The sequence below is a fragment of the Mercenaria mercenaria genome, unplaced genomic scaffold (assembly GCF_021730395.1).
Source record: "Mercenaria mercenaria strain notata unplaced genomic scaffold, MADL_Memer_1 contig_968, whole genome shotgun sequence".
Classification (NCBI taxonomy): Eukaryota; Metazoa; Mollusca; class Bivalvia; order Venerida; family Veneridae; genus Mercenaria; species Mercenaria mercenaria.
Window position 1 is genome coordinate 34301 of NW_026463888.1, and position 25574 is coordinate 59874.

The 25574-nt window shown below is 35.0% G+C and overlaps 1 protein-coding gene across 2 annotated transcripts in view; it reads left to right on the forward strand.

Moving 5' to 3' along the window:
- Positions 1-25574, forward strand: part of LOC123547223 (zinc metalloproteinase nas-36-like) — a 55929-nt gene that overhangs the window by 16158 nt on the left and 14197 nt on the right. For both annotated transcript variants that reach the window (XM_053536396.1, XM_053536397.1), the window contains exons 6-11: positions 2013-2101; positions 2892-3024; positions 4176-4245; positions 5086-5289; positions 24787-24913; positions 25309-25419. In XM_053536396.1, the coding sequence (XP_053392371.1) occupies positions 2013-2101; positions 2892-3024; positions 4176-4245; positions 5086-5289; positions 24787-24913; positions 25309-25419 (734 nt within the window). The remainder of the gene's footprint in view (positions 1-2012; positions 2102-2891; positions 3025-4175; positions 4246-5085; positions 5290-24786; positions 24914-25308; positions 25420-25574) is intronic.

Below are 25574 nucleotides of genomic sequence, written 5' to 3' on the forward strand. Positions count from 1 at the left end.
ATCCTCAACAGGAAGATCATTGAGACGTAATGAACACTAAATGACAAAATTATAACAAATACATGTAGTAAAAAGACAACTTAGCTGCGAAAGTTAACAGATTTGCGCGAACTTTACAACGCGATTATTATCGAAAATAACGGTGCTAAAAACCTCACGAGGATTATTTAATTTCGCTAGATGTTTTGTTTATAGAACAGAAAAGATACTAGTGAAATTTAAGAACTAGAGATAATTTCACAATGGACTAGAAAAAATTAAAGACTAGCGAAATTTTGCAGAATGGCCGTAACTGACACGTAATTTGCGGGATATGCAGCCGTGGTCCTCGCGAATGTAGTCCATATCAATATATAGTGCCATTTTCTCGCTAGGGGTGCCTCTTGAGGCAAATTTTAACTACTGCAGTACTATTGGTATTGCTGAAAAACTATTTCGATTCTATTCTATTGCAGGTTACTATTGCGATACGATTGCAATAGTAATTGGACACCATGTTTATACTACAAATCGGCCATTTTGTTGCGAATGTAAACGTGTTTAATAACCCAACGCGTCGAAAAAAGACGAAAATTGACTAAGGTATAGCAGCATTAAATGAAGGGCCCTACCACACAGTATACTATATCATACATTCAAGTAACCTACTTTCTCCTTGTCCATAGTACTTTTCTCATTTAAGATTACAGGTTAGATTAATATATTTAATCAAAGTTTCAAAGACATGAAGGTAAAATAACTAAATTTATTAAATCCCTCAAAGACTTCACAGTCCTTTACGGTAGTTTAAGTCCATGAGGATAATTTTTGTAATGAAGACGGGCGCAAATGAAAGCTGGCTCTGTTTCTGGGATTATAAATTATTAATTACTTCTATATTTACTAAAATTTCAAAACTATCGAAACTATCGATAATATCTTCTAACCTAAGAGTGATCCGGAAACAGTGATAATTATATTGATTTCAAGTAGTGTTTCGAGTTCGCTAGAAATTTGTCTTAAATAATTGGAAAAAAATCTACAAGAATTCGCGCGGATATACATGTATGAAAAATTTTACTCATATATAAGTCAGTATGCAGATTTACAAATGTGAAAAAAGTATTTAAATCGACATTTTAGAAAATCGTCTATTCTAGAAAATGTCATCTGAAATGTGTGTTGGTTTTTTTTCATAGACTTCCATTATAAAAAAATGTGCGAGGAATCAAAATTTTTCAAAAAAGTCCACCAAAAAGCTGTAGCACATTACATCTTTTCTCATTCGCCCAATATATTAAGTATATTATACCCTTGGTTTAATCAAAGTCTACGTTATAGAAATCATATATGAACGCACTCAAGTGCAGAGTACCTAGAAATTACAGAATCATTGAACAAAATGACTTAAATCGTGAGGAGAGGTCTTTAGTACCCTTAGAAACCTTAGTAAGGTAAAACATTTTGATTTAGACAGACTGTTCATGTCGAGGGTTGAACGCAATACTGTAGTAACTCCTATTAAATAAAGAAGGACTTACGACAGTATTGCGTTCAACCCTCCATGTGTGCATTCCATGTCGGTTGCTAAAGGTTTTCTGATCTTAACGAACTAGTTAGCCTTAAAAAAAGATTTTATCCGAACATAATTACTTTTGAAATTTGTCATGGCGTATAAATGTTAAATTTACTAACTTTACGCCCAAATATTTTACATAGAATTTCTCATTGTAAACATGAGTCATAAAACTGTATATCTGACTTGTCTTTTATTTATCATATTGGTTTCTTTATTGTTTCTAAAGATATTATTTTTGATGAATTATATCGATAAATTCTATTTCAGTAAGCACTCCGTAAATAATGTGGACGGTGACGATGACGATTATAAGGAATAACAATATCTGAGTAAATTTAAAAATAATTTTATCATAACGCCATCAAGGTATCAGAACTTCAATAAAATAGTGCATGCATATTACTAAGAGAAAAACTTTCCTTTAGTTCCTATTGTAATCATGTTTTATTTCTAGATACAAGAGCTACCGTAAAAATGCAGTTAAAGACCCATCAAAGCGCTGGAAAGAAAACACTATATACTATGTGTTCGGAGATGGCATAGGTGAGTGTCAAATAATACTTCCTCTTATTTTGTCTTTGCATCTTAGATAAATCATAATTGTCACTTTTTCAAGTATCGATCTTTTGGATGAAAAGAACAAAATCAATATATAAGACGCACTGCTAAACAAAAACACGCGGTTCAAGAAGAAACGAAATTAAGTGATGTTCTGAATCTTGAGATGAGTGATTTCGACAACAAATGGAGATAGTTTTAAGTCCTTATTCCATGCGATCCGTTTTCAATACAAAGTGAATGCAAGTTGATCGTGTGCTATCCGACAAAACGAAGGTTAGAATAATAATTGAATACGAATACTTGATCCCGAGGATTTTTTTTTCACCTTGTTGTACGTTGTCACGGAAGTTAGTCGACAGAAACAAACTTTTACATAATGATGTTTGCTGTCCTTACTGCAACGTTACCATTGTACATAACGAACTGAATAGATCTATTATGTCAATATCCTACGAGTATAGAAGTTCACGGCCCTTTTACAAATTCGATTGATTTTATTAGTTATTAGGAGGAGGCTTTTACACGATCTGGTTAGCGTGTACTTTGCAATAATCACAGGTGAATTTCCAAATATATATAAAAAAGGTACGAGCATATATGTACGTTAAACCTATAACCATACGCAAGACAGCTGAAACAGGTTCATTAATTTCTCCTTTAAAGCATATATTTTGTAGCTAGTGTCACTTGCATTACCCTTAAATTTCTATAATTTCTATAATAACAATTTGACAACTACCTGCTTTCCTATGTTAATGCATTCTATTTTCAGATAACAGTAAAACTGATCTTATCCGAGATGTCTTGGACGAATGGAGCGATTATTCCTGTATAGATTTCTCTAAAAGTGTCTCAAATGACAACTACAATCAAATCGTCTTCATTTCGAAACAAGGCGATGAACGGTAAAAACGTGGACTTAAACTAAATCGTCGTCTCATTCTTACAGTGCTCTATACCTTTTTTAACAAGAATTAAGATTTTCATTGTACATTGTAGTTCATTATCATTGACGAGCGCCATGACTCTGGAGCAAGTAAACATGAATTGGACGTCTATGAAGAAGATTAACAATGTGCTCTTTGTTTCCTGTTAGAATTTAATAGCTTAGAGCACTTGCGAGCAACATTAATAATTATGTAATGACAGACCAATCATAGACCTAAACTGACATCAGGTTATTGATATACCTCTGTAAATAACTAAACTATGTCAAAAATGTAAATGGAGAATTGATCTATCTCCACTGAAAGAGCTTTGCCAATATATCTTCCGATAAGGTAGAACACTTTCAAAATGTTTGCTTTGTATTCTTTTACAAATTTGCAAATCTACAAGAGAGCATTTGCAAAAATAAAAGGCTTAAGAAGTCGTACAAAATATCTACAAAATATGAGGAATTTATATATATATATTAATCGTTTTCACACAGAAATCTTGACAATAAGTAAATATCAACGTCTGCCTTAACTTAAAATCAGTCTTGATTGGGGACAATCAAAATCCCCTTGATCAAAATGCCATTCACTGAAGAAATTAATGGTCTTACAAAACCCCTTCACACTTCTGAAGGGTAATCAAAATCCCTCAAATCCGTCCGCTTATCTTAATAGGGGTCGCGAGTTCGATTCCCAGGCAGTGTACATGTTCTCCGTGACTATTTGATAAAAGACACTGTGTCTGCCATCAGTCGTCCTTCACTTCACTTCTGATTAATGTGCGGAAGTTGGCATTTACTTGCGGAGAACAGATTTGTACTGTTGAAGGACGGCGTTAATACTAAAACAAAACAAAATCAAGATCCCTTTTGCGAAAGCATGTTGTACGCGTGCGTTTCTGTGTTCAAGACTCTCATTGTAATTAATGTAAATAATAGTTAAAGTACATTTTGTCTTCACTGTAATAGATATTTAATTGATATTATCAATTCATGTTACCTGCATGACTAACACTCTATGCGGTTATCTTCTTACAATTATTGAAGTTGTTTTAGTATAACGATAAATTTGTTTTTCAATTCATCTCGGCTTATGTAATATTTTTTTACACTATGTAGGTGTGGCAGCACATATGTTGGAATGAAACCAGGTTCTCAAGAAATTTATCTCGGAAAAGACTGCTTTAAAGTACGTTGATTGATAGAAAGCTTATAAAACAAACAATTTAGTACTTATTTTTAATTATAATTTCGAAAAAAAAATGGATTAATTAAGAACGCTTCACTTACAGTGTTTTTCTAAAAGGTTTGAACAACACTACGCCGCTATTACAATTATATGTCATTTGAAACAATACGGATAATACAGCGGGGAAAAAGAATAAAAAGGACATGCCTTTTTGGTATTACATAGGGTAGTTCAGTATAATTCAGTAGATTCTCCTGAAGATCCATATTAATGGTGAAACCGTTTGAGATTTTTAACTTGTAATTTTTTCTGATTTAAACTATGTAATATTAAAACAAAATACTGTGTCATAGAGAATATCAAGCGTCATTTCCAAATATATGTATGTATTGCTTTTCTAAAGTTGCTTTACCTACTTATATTGCTAGTCCGGTTAACGTTAACGAAATGTGATAAACCTAAACTTTTTTAACATGTAGCGGCATTGTAATTTTGACAATACTACTCATACTTTTAGTTTAGCACCTTTGAAGTTATCAAAAATCTGCATGATATACATTTTCTATGCAACCCCCGCCCGCTGATACATAGTCATTATGAACGAACTAAAAACATTTTCAAAATTAAAACACGTATTCTTTTGGCTTTTTACAACTTGCTACATTTTTGTCTCGATCAATATATACACATGGTTACAATACATTACATATTTCCATAAATAATAGAAAAAATACCTGATTTCCTCTCTATGTTTTACAAATGAAGTGAAATTTATGTTTTAGTTGATTTATCGTTACGATTTGCCTGATATTTTGATTACAAATTATCTATTTGCTGCAGCGGGATATTATTCTACACGAAGTGGGCCATGCATTAGGCTTTTACCATGAGCACAACCGTGCAGACAGAGATAGCTATATAAAGATACATTATGAGAATATCGAACAGGGCTACGAGGATAATTTGAAAAAAATGAAACAAAATGAGTATGAAGATTTCGACAAACCATACGATTACAGGAGCATAATGCATTATGGACAATATGTAAGTGAATGCATGTCTCGCTTGCTTATTGCTGTTTATCAATATGCAGATGACAAACTGTTAAAGGCGTGGGCAGACATTTGCGCAAATTGTTCGCGTTGCATAAATTACTAAAATGTTTATACATTTTTGATAATGATAATGATTTTTAAACTTAAAATTTTAAGTTCACATTTAATATGTATTCATTAAAAATTATTTTTATAGGGTCGGGGAACCTCGTATTAAATTCAAAATGGTAAAACTTGTGATTCACAAACCACGTTGTTTTTCACGAGAGCCTGATAAAATCACTCTTAATGTGTACTCGTCTTGTCCGGACCATGATTCAGTAATACTTTTTGAGTATGGATTATAAGAATTACATCATTACGGAGTTAGACATGTTCAGTCTGGAGTTAGGCGTTTTAAATCTGTTATCTCGTCAAGGTCGATTTTGATATTGCACAATACATGTACTTTATCCTTTTTCTTATTCACTTAAATGTGGGATAGTAACATGTTTTTGCATTTGATAACTTAAATCTTCATGTAAATTTAATTTAATTTAGTTCAGAAATAAGGAAGTTATTTATTTTGAAACTTCAGGTATTTATGTTTTTATCCCCCAAACACTGTAATGGGCTTTAATTTATACAATTTACATTCGCCGGTGAATAGTCAATTTCATGGCTGCCGAGATATTCGTGCAAAAATCAATATTTTGGCGGGACAAAACCTTACATATTAATATGTCTAGATATGCATAGGGAACACCACAATTCCGACTGAAAGAATGTCCCTCTAGCTTTTTAGAAATTGCTTTTGCTCGATCGAGGTAAGAATTTTATTTGTTAGGTTTAGTAATATTTTTGAAAGGTAATTTTCGTTTAGTAGATTTTGTTTATTCTATAGAGTAATCAGACTAATTTAATCATTTTTTCTGACTTTGTACATAATCTATCGAAGAAGAATCTAGGACTTTTCTATTTTTTTGTAATAGGTGTCAAATTTACATTGAAAGTAATGTAACAGTGGATTAGGCGACACAAATTGCTGCAGTTTCAAAATTTAAAAAGATTTACAAAGAAGGGATTAGCTTTTTAGTCTCCGTTATAACATTGTTACTCGCCCCAATGTCGTGTAAACTGCACAAAGTATGTTGCCCTTTCTTCAAGGATAAGCAAGGCGATAAGAAAGATTATTGAGATGTTGCACGTTCCAGTCCAAAATAAAAAGGTTTTGGTAGATTTCCTGGAAGCACCGAGCACTCCAAAAACAGCTAAGGAAGCATATATCGCACAGTAGGCCAACAAAAAAAAAAGAAACTGTAGTGGAAAGGGGTAGATAAAGAGGGTGGGATGTTAGAGGAAGTAGAAAAAGCAGGGGACTTCCATGGCCGAGTGATTAAGATCGCTGACCTCGAATCACTTGTTCCTCAGCGATGTGGGTTCGACCCGTCAAATTCGTCATGTGAGGAAGCCATCTGGGTTACGGAATATCGGTTGTTCTAACGGGATGCCCACCTGTGATGCACGGAAATAATCTCCTGGTTTTCCTCCAGCATCAATGCCAAAAATTCCCCTTTTGACCTATAAATGTGCCGGTGCGACGTTAAACCAACAAAAATGCAAGAATGAATATTCAACCAAAAAAAAAAAAATAACGCCCGAAAACGCAGTTTCCATACACCGCAAATCACAGCAGCGCAAACACTAACACGCATTAGACACACACACACATGCATCTACAACAGGCTGGACAAGACAGTGTAAAAATAACTTCGCGCTGAGAAAGGCTCTAGTGATCAAATACCGCGCTATATCATTGATACACATCTGCATGGTCTAGGCCATAAGGGCTCAAAATTGTGTCTTTGCCATTGAGGTACCTTATAAGGCTGTTGTCAGGATATTGGTTATATGACCCAGGGAAGTGCCTACGTCTTTAGTATCTTGAACAATGAAATGGGTCCTATCCCTAAGGTGACTATGTGTTAGACTAGCTGACAAACGAAATAGAATGTCCTTTGTTAAAACGTAGAGCTGGTGAGACCAAATATCTCATTATATAGAATTTTCCCCTGGCTACCTTGCCTATATGATTCGTGTACTAATGATTCGTAAATGATTTTAATTAAGAGCTAGACAATTTCAAGTATCAGGCAAATCACTAACAATTTTCAATTAGCTCAAACTCCTATAGGCTGAAGACTCTATACTTGACTGGTCTTTTTGTTGAAGTTTCCGTCAGACAATGTCTTTGAATCAACAATATACAAGTCCTATCGCATAGATGCTCGGCCTCTGTCCTCTCAACTCTATATGATTGCCCTGACTCCTGGATGCTCAGCGCCTATATGCTATCACATGTAGCATTCAGCTACCATATAGGTATATCCCGATGCCTTGGCTGTACTTCGCCAATAATGCTGAATTGTCTATAAGCTGGAACTCTCTTACTATTTCAGTAGATTACCAAACTCTGGGTCTCTGTCTCAGCTTCCCGATGCTCAGCCTATATATGCTATCGTCTATAGCATTCAATTACCTTTAAGGTATAACTCCTATGCGCTGGCCCTATAGCTCGAAACCTTGTTGAAATTCTGCAACTCTTCTTTAGTCTATGAACTTCAAATATCTTCTTTATAATAATCTATCCGCCCTGACAGGGTAACTGCAATAGTCCCCTTGTCAAGGTACTTGGGATAAATTATTAGTTGAATCCTCGATGTGTCTTCTTCGACCGCTGGATACCGAATGCCTTCTCCGTCACCCATCTACCTATTTATACCCCATCAGACGTGCTATTTTTAGAACTTGTTTCTGATTGGTCCAAATTTTAACATAACGTTTTACAACGAGCACTTGCTCTATGAAATATCTGGTTCCCTTTAACTTTTGTATATGACATAATGTGTGATGCTGGGATCCAGCTATTCACATAATGAACCCAAATAAGCCACAAATGACCATAATTCTATTATTTACAGCAATTCAACAATAATAATAGCAATGATTTCATGAAAAGGGAGTCAAGCACTATCTGTGCTTATGTGTCACGTTATCTATATTTCAAATATACAAACTATTCTGACAAATAGCCCCCTTCTCAAGAAAATACTTCAGTTTTTCATAAACAAGAAGAATAATTTGTACAAATTTCTTTTTCTTTTTGCTATTTCTTGATTTGTTTTTTAAATCTGATACACCTAACACATAAAATCCATTATTGTCTGCTTAAGGTAGTATGCGCCCTTTGTCGAAATTTTTAAAAAGTCGTCGGATTCCTTTCAAATTTGCAACTGCGGTTGGTTTTATGAACTTTTTGTTTTATTCTGACGTAGGTAACATAGCAGCATAATGACGTCAAGGCGCCATCTGTCGGCTCTTACTGAAATCGGGGTGTTTCTGTCTTTTTTCGTTGTATCTTTTTAATTAGTGCATCAAAATTTAAAATTCAAACTACACTGAAATCACGAAGAAAATATCTATGAAAACATTACTATATATTTGTCAGTAATTCTCCGGGTGTGTGTAAATCAGTAAAAATGCAACGTCATAACGTTATAAACGTACCCGTTTTTAACGCACTGTTGCATCTTTGACTGCGTATAACGAAAAAATGGAGCGGTATTTTTTTTTAGAAATTTGTTGTGAATTCCTCTATCATTTCTGCACTAAATGGACTTATAAAAATATACCTTCTCGATTTAGATTTTGCATAATTCAACTCAATGTGAAACGCGGCGCATTGTGCGTGTGACGTTATTGTTGACGGTTTGTCCTGATCTCCGAGTCTTACCCGTTTGATGAGCTCATAAAATAAGGCTGTTAAATACGGGAAAAGCACATACACATTAAAGTGCACACAAAGGAATTCCTGAGAGGGTGATGTTCACCGTGAGATATATGAATATCGACCGAGGCACCATAATGAAGGTCGGATTCAAACATGCACAAACACCAGAAAAGGTCATTTAATCCTAAAGTATCTATAAACGCTTCGTATTCTGACAATGAATCATCTCAGTCGTTTTATCAATGCGAAAGTATAGATATCTCAATGGGAGATATGAAAAAATAATATCACATGCATAGAAAACCAAAATAGCGTAGTTGCGCATGTGATATGAAATTATGCATCATATCACATGCGCATTAATTGAAAATAACAGCTTTGCGCAGGAGTTATGAATTCACTGGTGGGTATGATATATCATTCAAGTTAAAATAATGGAAATATAATGGAAAATTTGCATTGGATATTTATGTGAGATAAAATAATATGTAAATCTTACTCTCACGAGAGGGTGATATAAAAAAGCCGATCGTCGGTGAAATGACAAAAAAAAACAAAGACAAAAAAAACGCACAAGTATATTGGATGATTTTCAAGGAAATTTCATTTTTCCCCATTTCTTTCTCACAAAAGTGAAATAAAGGCTTGATATTCTTGTTCAGAGGGGTTAACGATTTTCATGTCACAATCTCAATGCAGTATTGTATTATACCGACGGAAATCGTCATAAAATAATTATGAGACGAACAAAACGCATATGGTATATATATAACATGAGCCATAGGGTTGATTGGTACCATCTCGGGGGATTAATTCTTGGTACCATCTCGGGGGATTAATTCTCATAGTGATTTTTGGAAAGGTATACAACCCTGGAGTAAGATAATATATGATAGCAATGTATCGACGGTAGCTTTTGGTGTGATATCATCCTGTTATATACATACACTTAGATACAAGGTCAGGTGGGCTAAAATATATCCAATGTAGACATACGAATTATGAAACATATGCTATTCAGTTTGAATAATTGATGTATTTGTAACAAGTATTTAAGAACAAATAAATAAAATATTTCCTAATTTTTCGACATTTTTGGGGCTGCTTCTTTGAATAAATGTTAATTAGAATAATGATTATAAAGAACATCTTAACAGCATGGACAACTATTAAGCATAATTACAGTTCATAATTAGATTTTCTTCAGATAGATGTTAGACCTTGAGGTACAATTTCCCCCTGCCTTCCCTAAGGAATTCCACATTATGGCTTTCGGAAAGTACATACTGAATGCTTTTTATTCCTACATAAATGCCGTTTGATTGTTAGGGCTTTTGTAATTTACAGGACATTTAATATGTTTCCTAAAACATTTAAGACGATGAAATAGTGTTACACAATGATTAAGAAAAAGTGCATTCTGTAGTTTATTAACAGTCTTATTTAATCATGAATTGAATGTGCTTTAAAACAAGATTTCTTTCACACACACGTTAACATCTAAATTAGTGTAATTTACGTAACAGTGATTTTATTACCAACATTATAGACATTTTACTCGTACTTATAACCCAATAACCAAGATCTTATGATTCTTCATACAATTGAAAGTACAGACTGAATAGTGTTTCTTATAACTATTTTTTCTGCGGTGGAAGGAACTTTTCCATGACGTAATCTCCGTATAAGTTTGTATGTTACCAAAATGTTACAAAACTGAAATTACTAAAGTAAAGAAAATGCCCTACACAGATCGGGAAAAAATATCACATTTTATAATAACTATACATAATTCGTATTGTTGAACTAGATATTTACTAGAATGCAGTGAATTACTATCTCATTGCAATAGTTGTGCGAATTTTACGTTACAATAAATTATATATATATGTGTTACAGAAATCAGTACAAATCAATTATAAATGTTCAAGAACATAATTTTACATGTATACATGTATATTGTAATACGTTTTAAAATTAGGTTTTAGTTCTGCTTAACCCGGGGCTAGAGGGCGTGGACGGTAGCATGCATTTCCACTAACGTCCATGAACAGGCTCAATCAAACCGAGCCTGCAACATTTTCGTTTATGTTGTGTTGGGCGATCTGTGGAGTTTCCACTTTTTCTATTTAAACAAAAAGAAAACAAATAGATACTCATTGGAACACCATGGCTGGCTTCATAGGGACACTATCATTCTTAGTTTAATTGTTAGAATTCTTCTGACACTTACTTATTAACAGATGACACATATATTCAACCATAATTATTTGACCTTCAACCGATGTAGAGGAACTTGCTGACAATCCAAGCCTTGAAAATCTGTTGAAAGTCAAACAGCGTTCAAAGTGTACATTCAAAAGTACCAACACTTCAAAAGTGTCAGAGAGAGACATCACGGAAAAGGGCACACTTCTGTATATACTTTATTGATATCATTCAATATATACTGGCATTAATAGAGGCCACAAATGTCAAAGACCTGGATGTGCGTATAGGAGTCTGGCACAAGTTGTGCCCACTATCATTTGCGTCTAATCGTCTGAACGGTGCAATGTATCTACCTGCTTATCCGTTAGTTTATACTAATTTGTTTTAGCTCGATTGTAATGAAAGCGTCAAGCCTATTGGTATCACTGTCGAGTTCGCTTCCTGGAACACCAGTACTGGTGTCAATAGAAAAGTCACCCACGACTCCTGGATTGAGCCGATACCTTATCCACTAGACCACCGCTCCCCTATCTGTTCCTTATGATGAATCTTAAGTAACCCACCCTTGCGCAGAAACGCTTTTGAGGGGTCGTGGCTTCAGTGTTTCTAGATCAGCCGTACCAGCATCACAGAATGCTGTAAAACTTACTATAGAACAGATTATCAACCTTCATGCCAAGAAAAAGAAAAGCATCATAAGTTTCAGCAGAAAATGTTCTTCATTATACAGGTGTTATTTAACACAGCACATGCGAGCTAAATATGTTAAAGCTACACAACCGAAAACAGACAAAACTTTAGAAGACAAATCCACACACAAAGAAGTGGAACCTGCGCAGATCAAAGACGATTGTGCGGATGTAAAAAAAGTGATGACAGTTGTAGAAAAATTAAGGTTTCATTCAAAGCTGAAAGAAATGTGTCTGGACTATTCGTGATATTAGTTGTTGAACGCGCATGATGTAGACATAGAATTTCCCGTGTCCTTGGCAAAATACGGAAGAAAGACAGACAAAACCAAACTATTATACTACGTTGAAGGTAGTATCGAGTTGCAACAATCATACCATTCTCTTGAAAATGTATCTAGCATCTTTGATGGCGATGCTTTCATAGTAGATTTCGTTGCAGATACACACTTTTCCAAAACAATCTAGTCTGTCGAAAGAAAACGACATGGAACTGCACCAACACCTCTGTTTTCTGGTCAAAAATACCAAAACATCCGCATAATTGGAAATATTTCATGAGCAATGATGACAACAAAACTCAATTATGTTCAGACAGCTTAACTGGTGAGACGTCAACATGTGTGCTCCGACAACGTTGTGGATGACGGAGAGTCATTTGTATTTGCCGTATAATGGTCATCCAAAATATCGGAACATCAACAAGGTTAGGTATGAAATGTTTGTCAAGAAGAACGGCAACCAAGACGGCGTTCTTGATAGTTCCGACGCCATAGACATGACCCTGTTGCCACCATACCAGACCAGTCAGCTATCAATTACTTACTCATTTACTTATATTAATCTACAAAAATTTTAATACATTTGCATACATATTTGCGTAGCTATTGTAAAGCAAGAGGGCCATGATGGCCCTATACGTCGCTCACCAGAGTTGATCTGGTCTACTGACCTAGTTTTTGACCCCGCATGACCAAGACTGAACTTTACCTAAAGATCATCAAGACAAACATTCTGACTAAATTTCGTAAAGATTTGGTACAACTGTGGCCTCTAGAGTGTTCACAAGCTTTTCCTTTGATTTGACCGGAGACCTAGTTTTTGACCCCATATGACCCAGATTCAAACTTGACCTATTGATTATCAAAACAAACATTCTGACTAATTCCCATGAGTTTCAAACTCAAATTGTGGTCTCTAGTGTTGAAAAGAATTTCCTTTGAAATGGCCTAGTGACCTATTTTTTGAACCCACATGACCCAGATTCATATCTGGCCTAGAAATGATAAAGACAAACATTCTGACTCAGTTTCATAAAGATTGAGTCACAAATATGGCCTCTAAATTGTTCACAAGCTTTTCGTTTGATCTGGCCAGGTGACCTAGTTTTTGACCCCACATGACCCAGTTTCAAACTTAACCTAGAGATCATCAAGACAAACATCCTGACCAAGTTTCATAACGATTAGGTAACAAATGTGGTCTCTAGAGTGTTCACAAACTTTTCCTATGATTTGACCTACTGACCTAGTTTTTGACCCCACATGACCCAGTTTCAAACTTGATCTAGAGATCATCAAGACAAACATTCTGACAAGTTTCATAAAGATTTGGTCAAAAATGTGGTCTCTAGAGTGTTCACAAGCTTTTCCTTTGATCTGACCTACTGACCTAGTTTTTGACCCTACATGACCCAGTTTCGAACTTGACCTAGAGATAATCATGACAAACATTCTGACCAAGCTTTATAAAGATTGAGTCAAATTGTGGTCTCTAGAGTGTTTACAAGGCAAATGTTGACGGACGACGCACGACGGACGTCGATGGACGCCGGACAATGACCGGTCACAATAGCTCACCTTGAGTACTTTGTGCTCTGGCGAGCTAAAAATAGGAAAATTTGATACAATCCCTCAATGTTTTTCTACATTCCATTAATACTTTTGTAGTTTATTTCATATAAAATTAAACGAGCTCGATCTTTTCTTTAAGGTGTATATTTGGCTACATACCAATGAGAATAGCCTTTATCTTCCTGGTGTTGATAACATTGCTGGAACTTGAGTGACAAAAAGATTGTTCCAGATAAACTTGTTGACATATTGTGCAACACTGACATAAACGAAACCAGTGAAACTTATGAGCTAAGCAATATTGACGGAATCTTATAAGATTCAGACAGTGATAAAGTCATAGCTAAGAATGTTCTAGTATGTTGAATACACAGAAAATGTGGTTTATTGAAAACAAAGAATAACCTTGACATGATATACATTGACTGAAAATAATAACAGCAGCATATTACTGATTGCGGTAACATATTGTTACATAAATTACACATTTCCATTCAATTAATTAACATGACATCTGAAATCTAATTGTAGAATGATTTTATTGATTAGTTAAAATGTTTCTTTTCTAAACATCATACTAAATAACAACCACTTTATCATGTTTATATGAAATATTATGAAAATCTTGATTTTATGGTAACGTATTTTACTGTATAAAAGTACTATCTGGTATTATTCAACATAAAAATGTTTACTGTTTAAGCATAAGAACATTGATACAGAAGTAAGCATGAGTATGCACCTTTTAGATATATCAGATAGTAAAACATCATGTTTAAACAACATATTTTGTATTTTGCGTCTACATGTGTATTGTCACGTAAATTACAATAACAACAAGGTGACTTTGATACTAAAAACTAGTGGCCTGCGAATAACTGTCTAATTATAGATTTAACATATCAAAACTAGTTCAGAAATTGCTTTGATTTAACGATATTCATACTTTTCTTTTCCATATCATTTATAGAAGTTTTTATTAATTTCAAACAAGTAGGTAACGCACATTAATAGGCCGTAAATTACAAGCGCCCCAACAGCCAATGGCAGACAACTTGATTTTGTAATCTGTAGAATTCTACTGCCTTATACTCTATGTATTTAAACATGTCATATTAGTTCAAGAATGAGCAAAATACCTTTCTTACTGCACATTATGAAACAATATTTGTGTTCTTTAAATATGTTTAAGCACTGTTCTATGTGTGTCTGTAATTGCCAGCACTAAAAATACATAAAATACATAAACTGAGCTGTTTGTCTATCAATTTCGAAGCAAATATAGTCAAAAATAAGAGAGAACCATTAGTTTGAAATAGAAAGTTTTCTTATGTATAACAGAAGTTTGATGAAAGTCTATTTTGGGGTGGGGTTACTGCACGGCTAATAACTCACAAAAAAGCTACCACCACTGCAATGCTATCACATAGTTTCTGAATTGTCAGATGCTTACCTGTCCAAAAATAACACTGAGCTTTAATCCCCTCGGATGGTACCGCTGGCCAAAATTACTGGGTCTGGCTCATGGACTAAGTCGGTCTTGGGTGCTGCAACTTCGAAGTATGATGCTATGAATTTTCTGTAATATCCTGTTAGACCAAGGAAGCTCCGTACTTGTCTCTTAGTCTTAGGTTCGTCAGCATTCCTTATGCGATCTAGTTTATCATCTTCCATTTCCAGCTGATCGTTTCCGACTTTATGTCCAGTGAATGAAATATTACTATATCCTATGAGACACTTTGATGGTCTTAATGTAAGCTTTGCATCCCTAACTCTCATAAAAATATCTTGTAACATTGACATATCGATGGGTCAGTGCAACACGGACGTAACTCAGTTTTTAAAAACTTTACAGGAGAAGCAAAAAACATTTTTGTATTCAAATGAAGTAATGAAAAACAATACAATCTATATTATTTTTATCAAATAACAGTAATAACCACAATACTATGGGACAAAATGTCAGAAATATGTTCACTGAGGAGATACTTGAAAGTTTTCCAGTTACGACCATGTTGCGCTGAAACATGTGGAAGTTTGTTAAAAAAACTTAGAGCAACAAGGTCGTAACTAAAACAGAACAAATAATTTATTGGAAATAATTCATAACAGAGATGTTTATTCAAAAGACTATTAATTCAATATTTTTAAGCATATTCATTTATCCTTTTCAGTACTTTCATTAACTTGTTTTACTCGCACAAAATGTCAAAAAATCGTATAATCTGTAGAAATAAAAATATACTACTACAAAAACACATTTTAAATTACTTAAAAGTATTTTAAAGTAAAAAGACAATAAGATCTTGACTGTCTTGATCTAACATATTTGCAAATTTTACTGAATATAAGCACTGAGAGCCTATAAGGTCAAAGTTATTTCAGTATTTTTACAGAAAACTGACAATTAGAGCTTGACTTGAATATTTTACTGAATATAGGCAGTGACAGCCTTTATGGTGGAAGTTATTTCAGTCTTTTACAGTAAAATTGACAATAGAAGCTTGACTGGACCAAGGCACTTGAATATTTTACTGAATATAGGCAACAGGGATGTGCCTAATTATTTTCAAAAATAATTAATTAATTCCAATTACATTGAGAAAATTGCTAATTAAATTAAATTAAATTACAACCCATTTTCAAAAAGTAATTAATTAATTACAATTATTTTGCCAAAAGTAATTAATTATAATTAATTATTTTATCTCTCCTTTGGAAGGATAAAATGTTTGAGAGCTGATGAATTCATGATGTGCACTATGTGTAATACCACGACAGAATGACAAGTTTCAATATCAGTTTTTCTGTACATTCCTAATTATTAGGTTTAGTGACTAAAATGTTCACCCAGTGATCACACTTAACAGAACTGAATAGGGATTAACACCTGTAACACCTGATTGTTGATACAACAATACCTGTCAGCTATTTACTGTCACTGACTGAAAATTTCACACACCCATTGATCAATAAAAAAGCCAAAGTAATTGAAAGTAATTAGATTTAATTGACAATTACAACCCAAATCTAAGTCAGTAATTAATTAATTTCAATTACTTTAATTTAGTTTGTGCTTAATTATTCATTATTTTCAATTAGATCAAAATTTGTAATTAATTATAATTAATTAAATTACAATTATAATTAGGCACATCCCTGATAGGCAGTGACAACCTTTATGGTGGAAGTTATTTCAGTCTTTTACAGTAAATTTACAATAAGAGCTTGACTGGTCCAAGATACTTGAATATTTTACTGAATATAGGCACTGAGAGCCTTAATGGTGGAAGTTATTTCAGTATTTTACAGTAAAATTGACAATAGAAGCTTGACTGGACCAAGACACTTGAATATTTTACTGAATATAGGCACTGAGAGCCTTTATGGTCAAACTTATTTCAGTATTTTACAGTAAATAGACAATAAGAGCTTAACTGGTTGAAGATATTTGAATATTTTACAGTATGTAGACACTGAGTGCCTTTAAAGTACAAGATATTTGCATATTTTATAGAATATAAGTAGGGATACTGAGCCTTTAAAGTCAAAGGTATTTGAATATTTCTATGTTATTAGATTTTCATCAAGAAATATGCACCGGTTCTGCAGCATAAATAATGCACGCCCCAGAAGCACAATACTATTCTGCAAAAGAACATGTACATGCTTTTCAATACAAGTCTAAAAGTCTTTTTTATTACATAAAAATGTACACCTTAACAGTTATCAGTGGTATAAATTTGCTCTTCAGCTAGAGTAAAACAGAACACGTCATAAATAAAGAACATGATAAACACAACAACACAGTCACGTGAAACTAACATCAAAAATGATGCCACACACCTGATGTGAAATTTGAATGTCAGTATGGTCTTTTCCTGGAAAATTTTGAAATATATGTACCTGTTAGGTGGGTCAGGGGTGTCTCCGTCTGGCCATTTTTGAAATAATTATAGGTATAAAATGGAAGCATCTGTTGCTTTTTTGGGTCACAACTTTGAGGTACATGATAGGATACCTCCCTTCTGTTAAGGTGTCAGGGGGATCTCCAGCTGATTTTTGTTTTAAATATAGGTATGAAATGGTGGCCTCTGGTGCAACTGGGTTTAAATATAAAGGTAGAGAAGGGGTTCAGACGGTTTACCCCTATAATTTTTTTAAATATAGGTATGAATTTGTGGCTTCTAGTGCATTTTTGGGTCTAAATTTTGAGGTACAAGAGGGTAGACTCCCTTCTGTAAGTGAGACTCAAGTGAGGTCGTGTGGGGGTGCTCTCCCCTGGGAATTTCTGAAATTTATGCATGAAATGGTTGCCTCTTTTGCATTTTTGGGTCTAAATTTTGAAGTACAGGAGGGGATACCTCCTTCCTTTTTTGGGAAGGGGGTCAGGAGGCGGGTTCTCCCCTTGAATCTTTTTAATTTAGGTATGAAACTAGAGTTACATTTAAGAAAAGCGCATGTCTCCCACAACTGCCTAATCATCTGAATAGTAGTATGGAGAAATGTTTGAGTATAAACCCTACTCCATATATATTCTTAATTTCCAATCAGACTTTTTTTGCTTTGATACATCCAAACCAGACTTTCAACGCTTTGATACAACCCAATCAGTCTTTCAGTGCCTTGAATATCAAAAACAGTGTTTCAAGAGTCATAATTCCCAAATGCCTGGACCGAGTTAATCGAACCTGGCAGAGGACTTACTGGCAAACACATTTTGTTCATTTAGTTTGGTGAAGATCCGATGAGAAATGTTCAACTTAAGAGTGTGGATAAGATTTGTGACAGACGGACGGACAAACAGACAGGAGTAAATTAATATGTCTCCCACATTAGCCATGGCCCATGATTAGTCAGGCCTGGATGTTGTTCAACATAAAAACCAAGTAAATTATTCATTAATGGAAATGCTGGTCAATTTATTGATGTTTTAGTGGTTTAACAACTTATACAAATATTTGATATACCCAACAAAATTTTCTGTATATCCAAATAAAACTTTTCCGAATACGAGCTTTACAAGCAGAAGACATGCTTCAAGTAAAGCACAGAAGAATTTCCATCTTAATAACATTTTGTATTTTGCACAATTCATAGAAATATGCATACAAAAATGATATTCTTTCACAGTTTTATGTGAAACTTGCATAAAGAAAGTTTATTTAATAATAATTATTAGAAATATAAAAAGGTGCATTTCTTCCCTTAAAATTAAGTCAAGACATTATGAATAGGGCTTCTGATGCTAAAAAATATTGAATTTCGAAGAAGTTTTGCTGAGAAATAGTTAAAAGAGTAATTTTCTAACAGAATAAATGTTTTGGAAAAATCTAAAATACAGGTCAATGAATTCTTAACATCACTTTGCACTGATAAAATATGGTAACAATATGAATTTTGTAGTATTATACCATTTTCTAAGTTGTTTATAAACAAAAATCAAGCTTATTTATCATTTAACTATTGTAATATTGTACATTTTAATGTGAGTTACAACCATCTTGCACAGAAATTTCAAAGTGAAATGGCATTATAACTCTGTGCAACAAAGACGTATGTTGAGTTACGACCATGTTGCACTGACTGAAAGTGTCCTCCTGAGATACAACCTTCTGACAATTTTACTTTTATCACTTTAATTTTAAGAATGTGATTTAGATATTTTAACAAGTGATGTATTTATTTTAAATAAGGCAAATTATGTAAAAAACGTGTGTTTGGTAAAAAAATCAAGTTACGACCATGTTGCACTGACCCATCGATATGTGTGTCCCATGTCACTGTGTGACCTACAATATCGTCCACGTAATTGTCAGCATGTTTGCATCCTGTCAGTAATTTTCGCATCATTTTATTAAATGTAGTACCTGAATTGATCATACCAAAAGGCATTTTCCGAAACCGGAAACTTCCCTCAGATGTTGTGAATGCTGTCAAGTGCCTAGATTGCTTCTCGACAGGAATCTGCCAGTAACCTTTGCTGAGGTATAATTCTGTGAAGAACTTATCCCCATAAAGTTTTGACCGAATATCTTCATCATTTCCCATTGGCTCTGTATCAAATTTCGTTACAGAATTCAAACGTCTAAAATCGATACAAAATCTGTTTGTATTGTCTTTCTTTTTTTCCATAACGATAGGGGAGTTGTATGCAGAGGTGGCAGGCTCGATGATACCAGACTTTAACATGTGTTGAACCTCTTGGTTAACCTCATTTCGTTTTGCATACGGTATGGGGTATTGTCCGACTCTAACAGGTTCTGTGGTGGTAAGCTCGACCTTATGTTCTGCGAGATTTGTAGTTCCAGGAAGAGATTTTATTTGAGTTATTTGGTCTTTGGATAACTGAGGATTGATTTTTACATCTTTATATGTTTCCGACCCTCCTATTCTGATAAGATCGAGCAAATTTTCGTTATCAACAACCGCTGTCTCTGTACTAACATCGGCCTCGATCACGGTGATACTACCTGCAAAAGTATCTTGTCTTTCCTCGTACATTTTGAGTAAATTGATATGATAAAGCCCTATTTTGTCACCGACCTTTACTTTAAAATCCATTTTATTGACCACATCAACTACTTCGTATGGTCCTTTCCACTGAAGCATCAACTTATTGTGATTAGTTGGCAAAAGTAACAGCACCTTATCCCCGACCTTTAAATTTCTGTTTCTGGCACTCTTGTCGTAATGGTGTTTGTACGTTTCTTGTGCTGCATGAAGACTTTCTCTAGCTACCTTACATGTTTCCTCCAGCCGACCCCGTAAGTCTAATACATATTCATATGTGTTTCTTGTTTCTGGTGTTTCAGCTTCAGTCCAAAGTTCTTTAAGTACTTGCATAGGTCCTCTGACTGTCCTACCATAGAGTAGTTCAAATGGTGAGAATCCGGTACTTGCCTGTGGAACTTCTCGATATGCAAACAACACGGCTGACAAATATCTATCCCAGTCTTTTGGTTTTTCTTGACACATCTTTTTCAACATACTCTTTAAAATACCATTCATACGCTCACACAACCCATTGCACTTTGGGTTATACGGAGCTGTGAACATTTGTTTCAGACTGATCAGCCTACAAGCTTCTTCCATCTGCTGTGAGGTAAACTGACTTCCTCTGCCACTCAAGATTTCGGATGGAAATCCTACTCTTGAAAATATATCTAGCAAAGCTTCAGCTACCCGTTCTGTCTCAATCCTAGGTAATGCAACTGTCTCAGGATATCTTGTGGCATAGCCGACCACGGTAAGAATATACCGGTTTCCTTTTTCTGAAACAGGAGCAATAGGTCCTATTAAATCCACAGCCACCCGATGAAATGGTGTCTCCATTATTGGCATATCTCCCAATGGAACCTTTAACTTTTCCTTTTGAGTTCATTTTCTGACATATATCACACGACCTACAAAACCTTGTGACATCACTAGTTAAGCCAGGTCAGTAAAAACTTGTTTGTATCCTATCAACTGTCTTTCTTATTGATAGGTGTCCTCAAACTATTGATTCATGAGCTAAAGACATAACTCTTTTTCTGAACTGAGTTGGAACTACAATTTGTTTTATCTCTTTGATAATACTGCCTCTCTTTTCTTCAAAGCTTCTATACAATACATCCTTCTTAACTTCGTACATAAATGTAAAACCACTCTTTGTCTTCATTTTCTTCTTATCAGAGGCACATGTCCACAGCTTTCCTAAGGTATTATCCTCCTTCTGAGCTTTTTTTAAACGTTCGACATTAAGTTCATCCTGTTTGGTTTAGGTAACCTTTAATGGCTTTATTGACTGTTCCTCTTTCTCAGCCTGTGCTCTTGTTACGACAGCTGCAACAATATTTTCTTTTGATGAAGACTGTTTGCCGTCACTACTCCAGTTAATGTCTGGTCTATCAGAAGCCCCTTTTATGTTTCCTATAACTAAGTCGCAGATCAAAGTTGTCAAAACCATGGCTTCAACGTATCCTGTAAAATATGGTGTATCAACCTGTATCCTTGCTGAAGGAACTATTCTTGTACGTCCATCAATTGCAACCATAAGATACGTCTTATCCAACATTTGATTCTCTGATACGTGATCTTTCCTGACAGCCGCCAGCTCACACCCTGTATCTCTCAAAACCTGAACTTCTTTATCACCTATATATCCTTTCTTCAATATCAAGTTCCTTTCACCGTTTGTTGAATCAATGGTACATGTACAGGTGCTTGCTATAACCGAAATGGATTTTCCATGTGCTAACATAAGTCGTCCATCCTCTATGCAGTCTTTTAACCGTTCGTCATCTAATGATTTGCTATAATTGATGCTGCAACTTTTCTATCATCCGACTGTCTGTCTTTCTGCGCTTGTTCTTCCTTTTCTTTAATCTTTAGGTGTAGAATCTTGCGTTCCATGCCTATTTCTCTGTCTTTCCTCATAGGTTCCCCTACTAGCTAAAGCAGCACCGCTTATTTTTCTCTTGGATAGGTCTCTGCATTCTCTAGCTATATGACCTTCCTTGTTGCATATAAAACATACAGGCTTTTTAAAACATGGCCTTTCTCTTTGTTGGGCCTGAGATGAAGGTGTCAGACGTTGTGGTGGCCTATTGGATGAGGAATTATTTTTCACAACCCGGTTTGAGGTTATAGTACCACCATGCGCTTCAATGTACTGTTCTGCTAACTGCGTGATCTCAGCTCTCGGTTTTGCAACTCTTTCTTTTAAGAACAAAGCAAGGTCTGTGGAACATGTTTGGATGAACTGTTCTCTGATCATAAGGTCTTTCAGCATTTCAAACGTATTGTCAACTTCTGCCATTTCTGTCCATCGACTGAAATACCTGCCCAGCCTTGCCATAAACTGAAATACAGTTTCACCACGCTCTGGCTTTCATTCCCTCAACTTCAATCTAAAACCTTCTTCTGTTAACTGATAACGCTTCAGAACTGCTTTCTTCAATGCCGTATAGTCATTGGCTTGGTCTGGAGGCATGCTTGTGTATACGTCCAGGCCTTTTCCTGTAAGTAATAAGCTGAGGCTCACAGCCCGTGTCTCTTCTTTCCATCCCCGGCTTTTTGCAAATCGTTTGTATCGTTCAAGGTATGCATCCACTTTCGGTAGCCTTGGTCGCAATGTTTTACTGCTCAGGTGCTCAGCATTTTTATCAACACCTAAGGCCCCAGCCTCAGCTTTTATTTTAAGAACTTCCAGCTCATGCCTCTTCAAAGCTAACTCTTGCTCCTTTAAAGTTCTTTTCTTTTTCAAACCTTCCAACTCATACAATCTTTTCTTTTCTGCCTGTTGTTCCTCATAATCCCGTTTTTGTTCCTCATAATGCCGTAACTTCTCGGCCTGTTCAAGCTCAAACAATCGTTTCTTCTCGGCTTCCTGAGCCTCAAACCTACTTTGTTCTTCTTCATAACGGCGCTTTTCATTATCTCGTCTCTGTCTCTCGTGTTCCCGTCTCATCATACGTTCCTCACGTTCAGTATACTCCTTCTCTTTTCTATCAACATAATCACTAAGCTCAGAACCTGAAAAGCCCATTCGTTCTCCCATCGAAACCCACTTATCATAATCCATCTTGAACCCTTAAGCTTGAATTATCTCTGGAACTCAACTGTATGTAGCTGTAGCTCAGGCTACCTCCAGACACAGCGCCTTCTGGTACACCAACGTCAAAACCACTAGTCTCTGTACCTCCTTGGATATAGATCCCTGACGAGCCCCCAAATTGTCAGGATACTGGTTATATGACTTAGGGAAGTGCCTACGTCTTTAGTATCTTGAACGATGAAATGAGTCCTATCCCTAAGGTGACTATGTCTTAGACTAGCTGACAAACGAAATAGAATGTCCTTTGTTAAAACGTAGAGCTGGCGAGACCAAATATCTTATATATAGAATTTTCCTCTGGCTACCTTGCCTAAATTATTCGTGTATCAATGATTCGTAAATGATTTTAATCATGACCTAGACAATTTCATGGATCAGGCAAATCACTAACAATTTTCAATTAACTCAAACTCCTGTAGGCTGGAGACTCTATACTTGACTGGTCTTTTTGTTGAAGTTCCCGTTAGACAATGTCTTTGAATCAACAACATAGATGCTGTCCTCTCAACTCTATATGATTGCCCTGACTCCTGAATGCTCAGCGCCTATATGCTATCACATGTAGCATTCAACTACCATATAGGTATATCCCGATACCTTGGCTGTACTTCGCCAATAATGCTGAACCTTCTATAAGCTGGAACTCTCTTACTATTTCAGTAGATTACCAAACTCTGGGTCTCTGTCTCAGCTGCCCGATGCTCAGCCTATATATGCTATCGTCTATAGCATTCAATTACCTTTAAGGTAAAACTCCTATGCGCTGGCCCTATAGCTCGAAACCTTGTTGAAATTCTGCAACTCTTCTTTAGTCTATGAACTTCAAATTTCTTATTTTTAATAATCTATCCGCCCTGACAGGGTAACTGCAATAGTCTCCTTATCAAGGTACTGGGATAAATTATTAGTTGAATCCTCGATGTGTCTTCTTCTACCGCTGGATACCGAATGCCTTCTCCGTCACCCATCTACCTATTTATACCCCAGCAGACGTGCTATTTTTAGAACTTGTTTCTGATTGGTCCAAATTTTAACATAACGTTTTACAACGAGTACTTGCTCTATGAAATACCTGGTTCCCATTTACTTTTGTATATGACATAATGTGTGATGCTGGGATCCAGCTATTCACATAATGAACCCAAATAAGCCACAAATGACCCTAATTCTATTATTTACAGCAATTCAACAACAATAATAGCAATGATTGCATGAAAAGGGAGTCAAGCACTATCTGTGCTTATGTGTCACGTTATCAATATATCAAACATACAAATTATTCTGACAGCTGTTATTGCTTTTCTATAATATCTTTCATTGAAGCCATGTCTAAAGACACCAATCAAACTTTGAACATTTTCAGTTTTTCTCAAAGAATGAGCGCATCACAATAGAAACGCTGAAACCTGAGTATCAGGATATAATTGGTAAAGCAAGGCATCCGAGCTTTTTGGACTACAAAATATTGAATACTATGTATGAATGTTCAGGTATTTTTTTCATTGTTTTAATGCCAAAATCATCATATATTATCATAATGTTCTTTTGTTTAATTCTTTAGGATATTATTATTTTATTTAATTAAAATCTCTTGTACTTAAAAGAAACACAATTTGTAAAATTAATGTTGTCTTCTTCGCCCTTGTTGACTATTTGTGTAATTTTATGCTCTCATTCGTGTATTCAAATTCACTGTTAATACACTGCTTGAGGACTTTTCGAGGGTTACGTTATTGTAGCGTATTTTACAATAGACCGAAGATATTGAATTAATTTTGAAAAAAATCAGAACACCACTTTTGATCAAAGCCTAATTGATATTCTTAGGTCGATTTTAGAACGCAGATTGAACAGATTTTACTCAAGTCTCATTCTTGATTTATAGCCAGGTGTGATGATATTAAATGTCCTGATGGCGGCTTCCTGGGAAAAAATTGTTATTGTTACTGCGAGGAAGATGAGGACGACAAATCTATCAGACCTTGCTTCAAAAAGAGTAAATACTAGGTTTATGTATCTTTAAATCAGAAATCAATTAGTAAGATTAAATCATTTTGATGTATGTGCAGACTTGTGATAGTGCTGCCTATAGAAGCACACATTCATTATCAGGAGAAAGGTTATGGTGTTACATATATTAGAGTAAATACG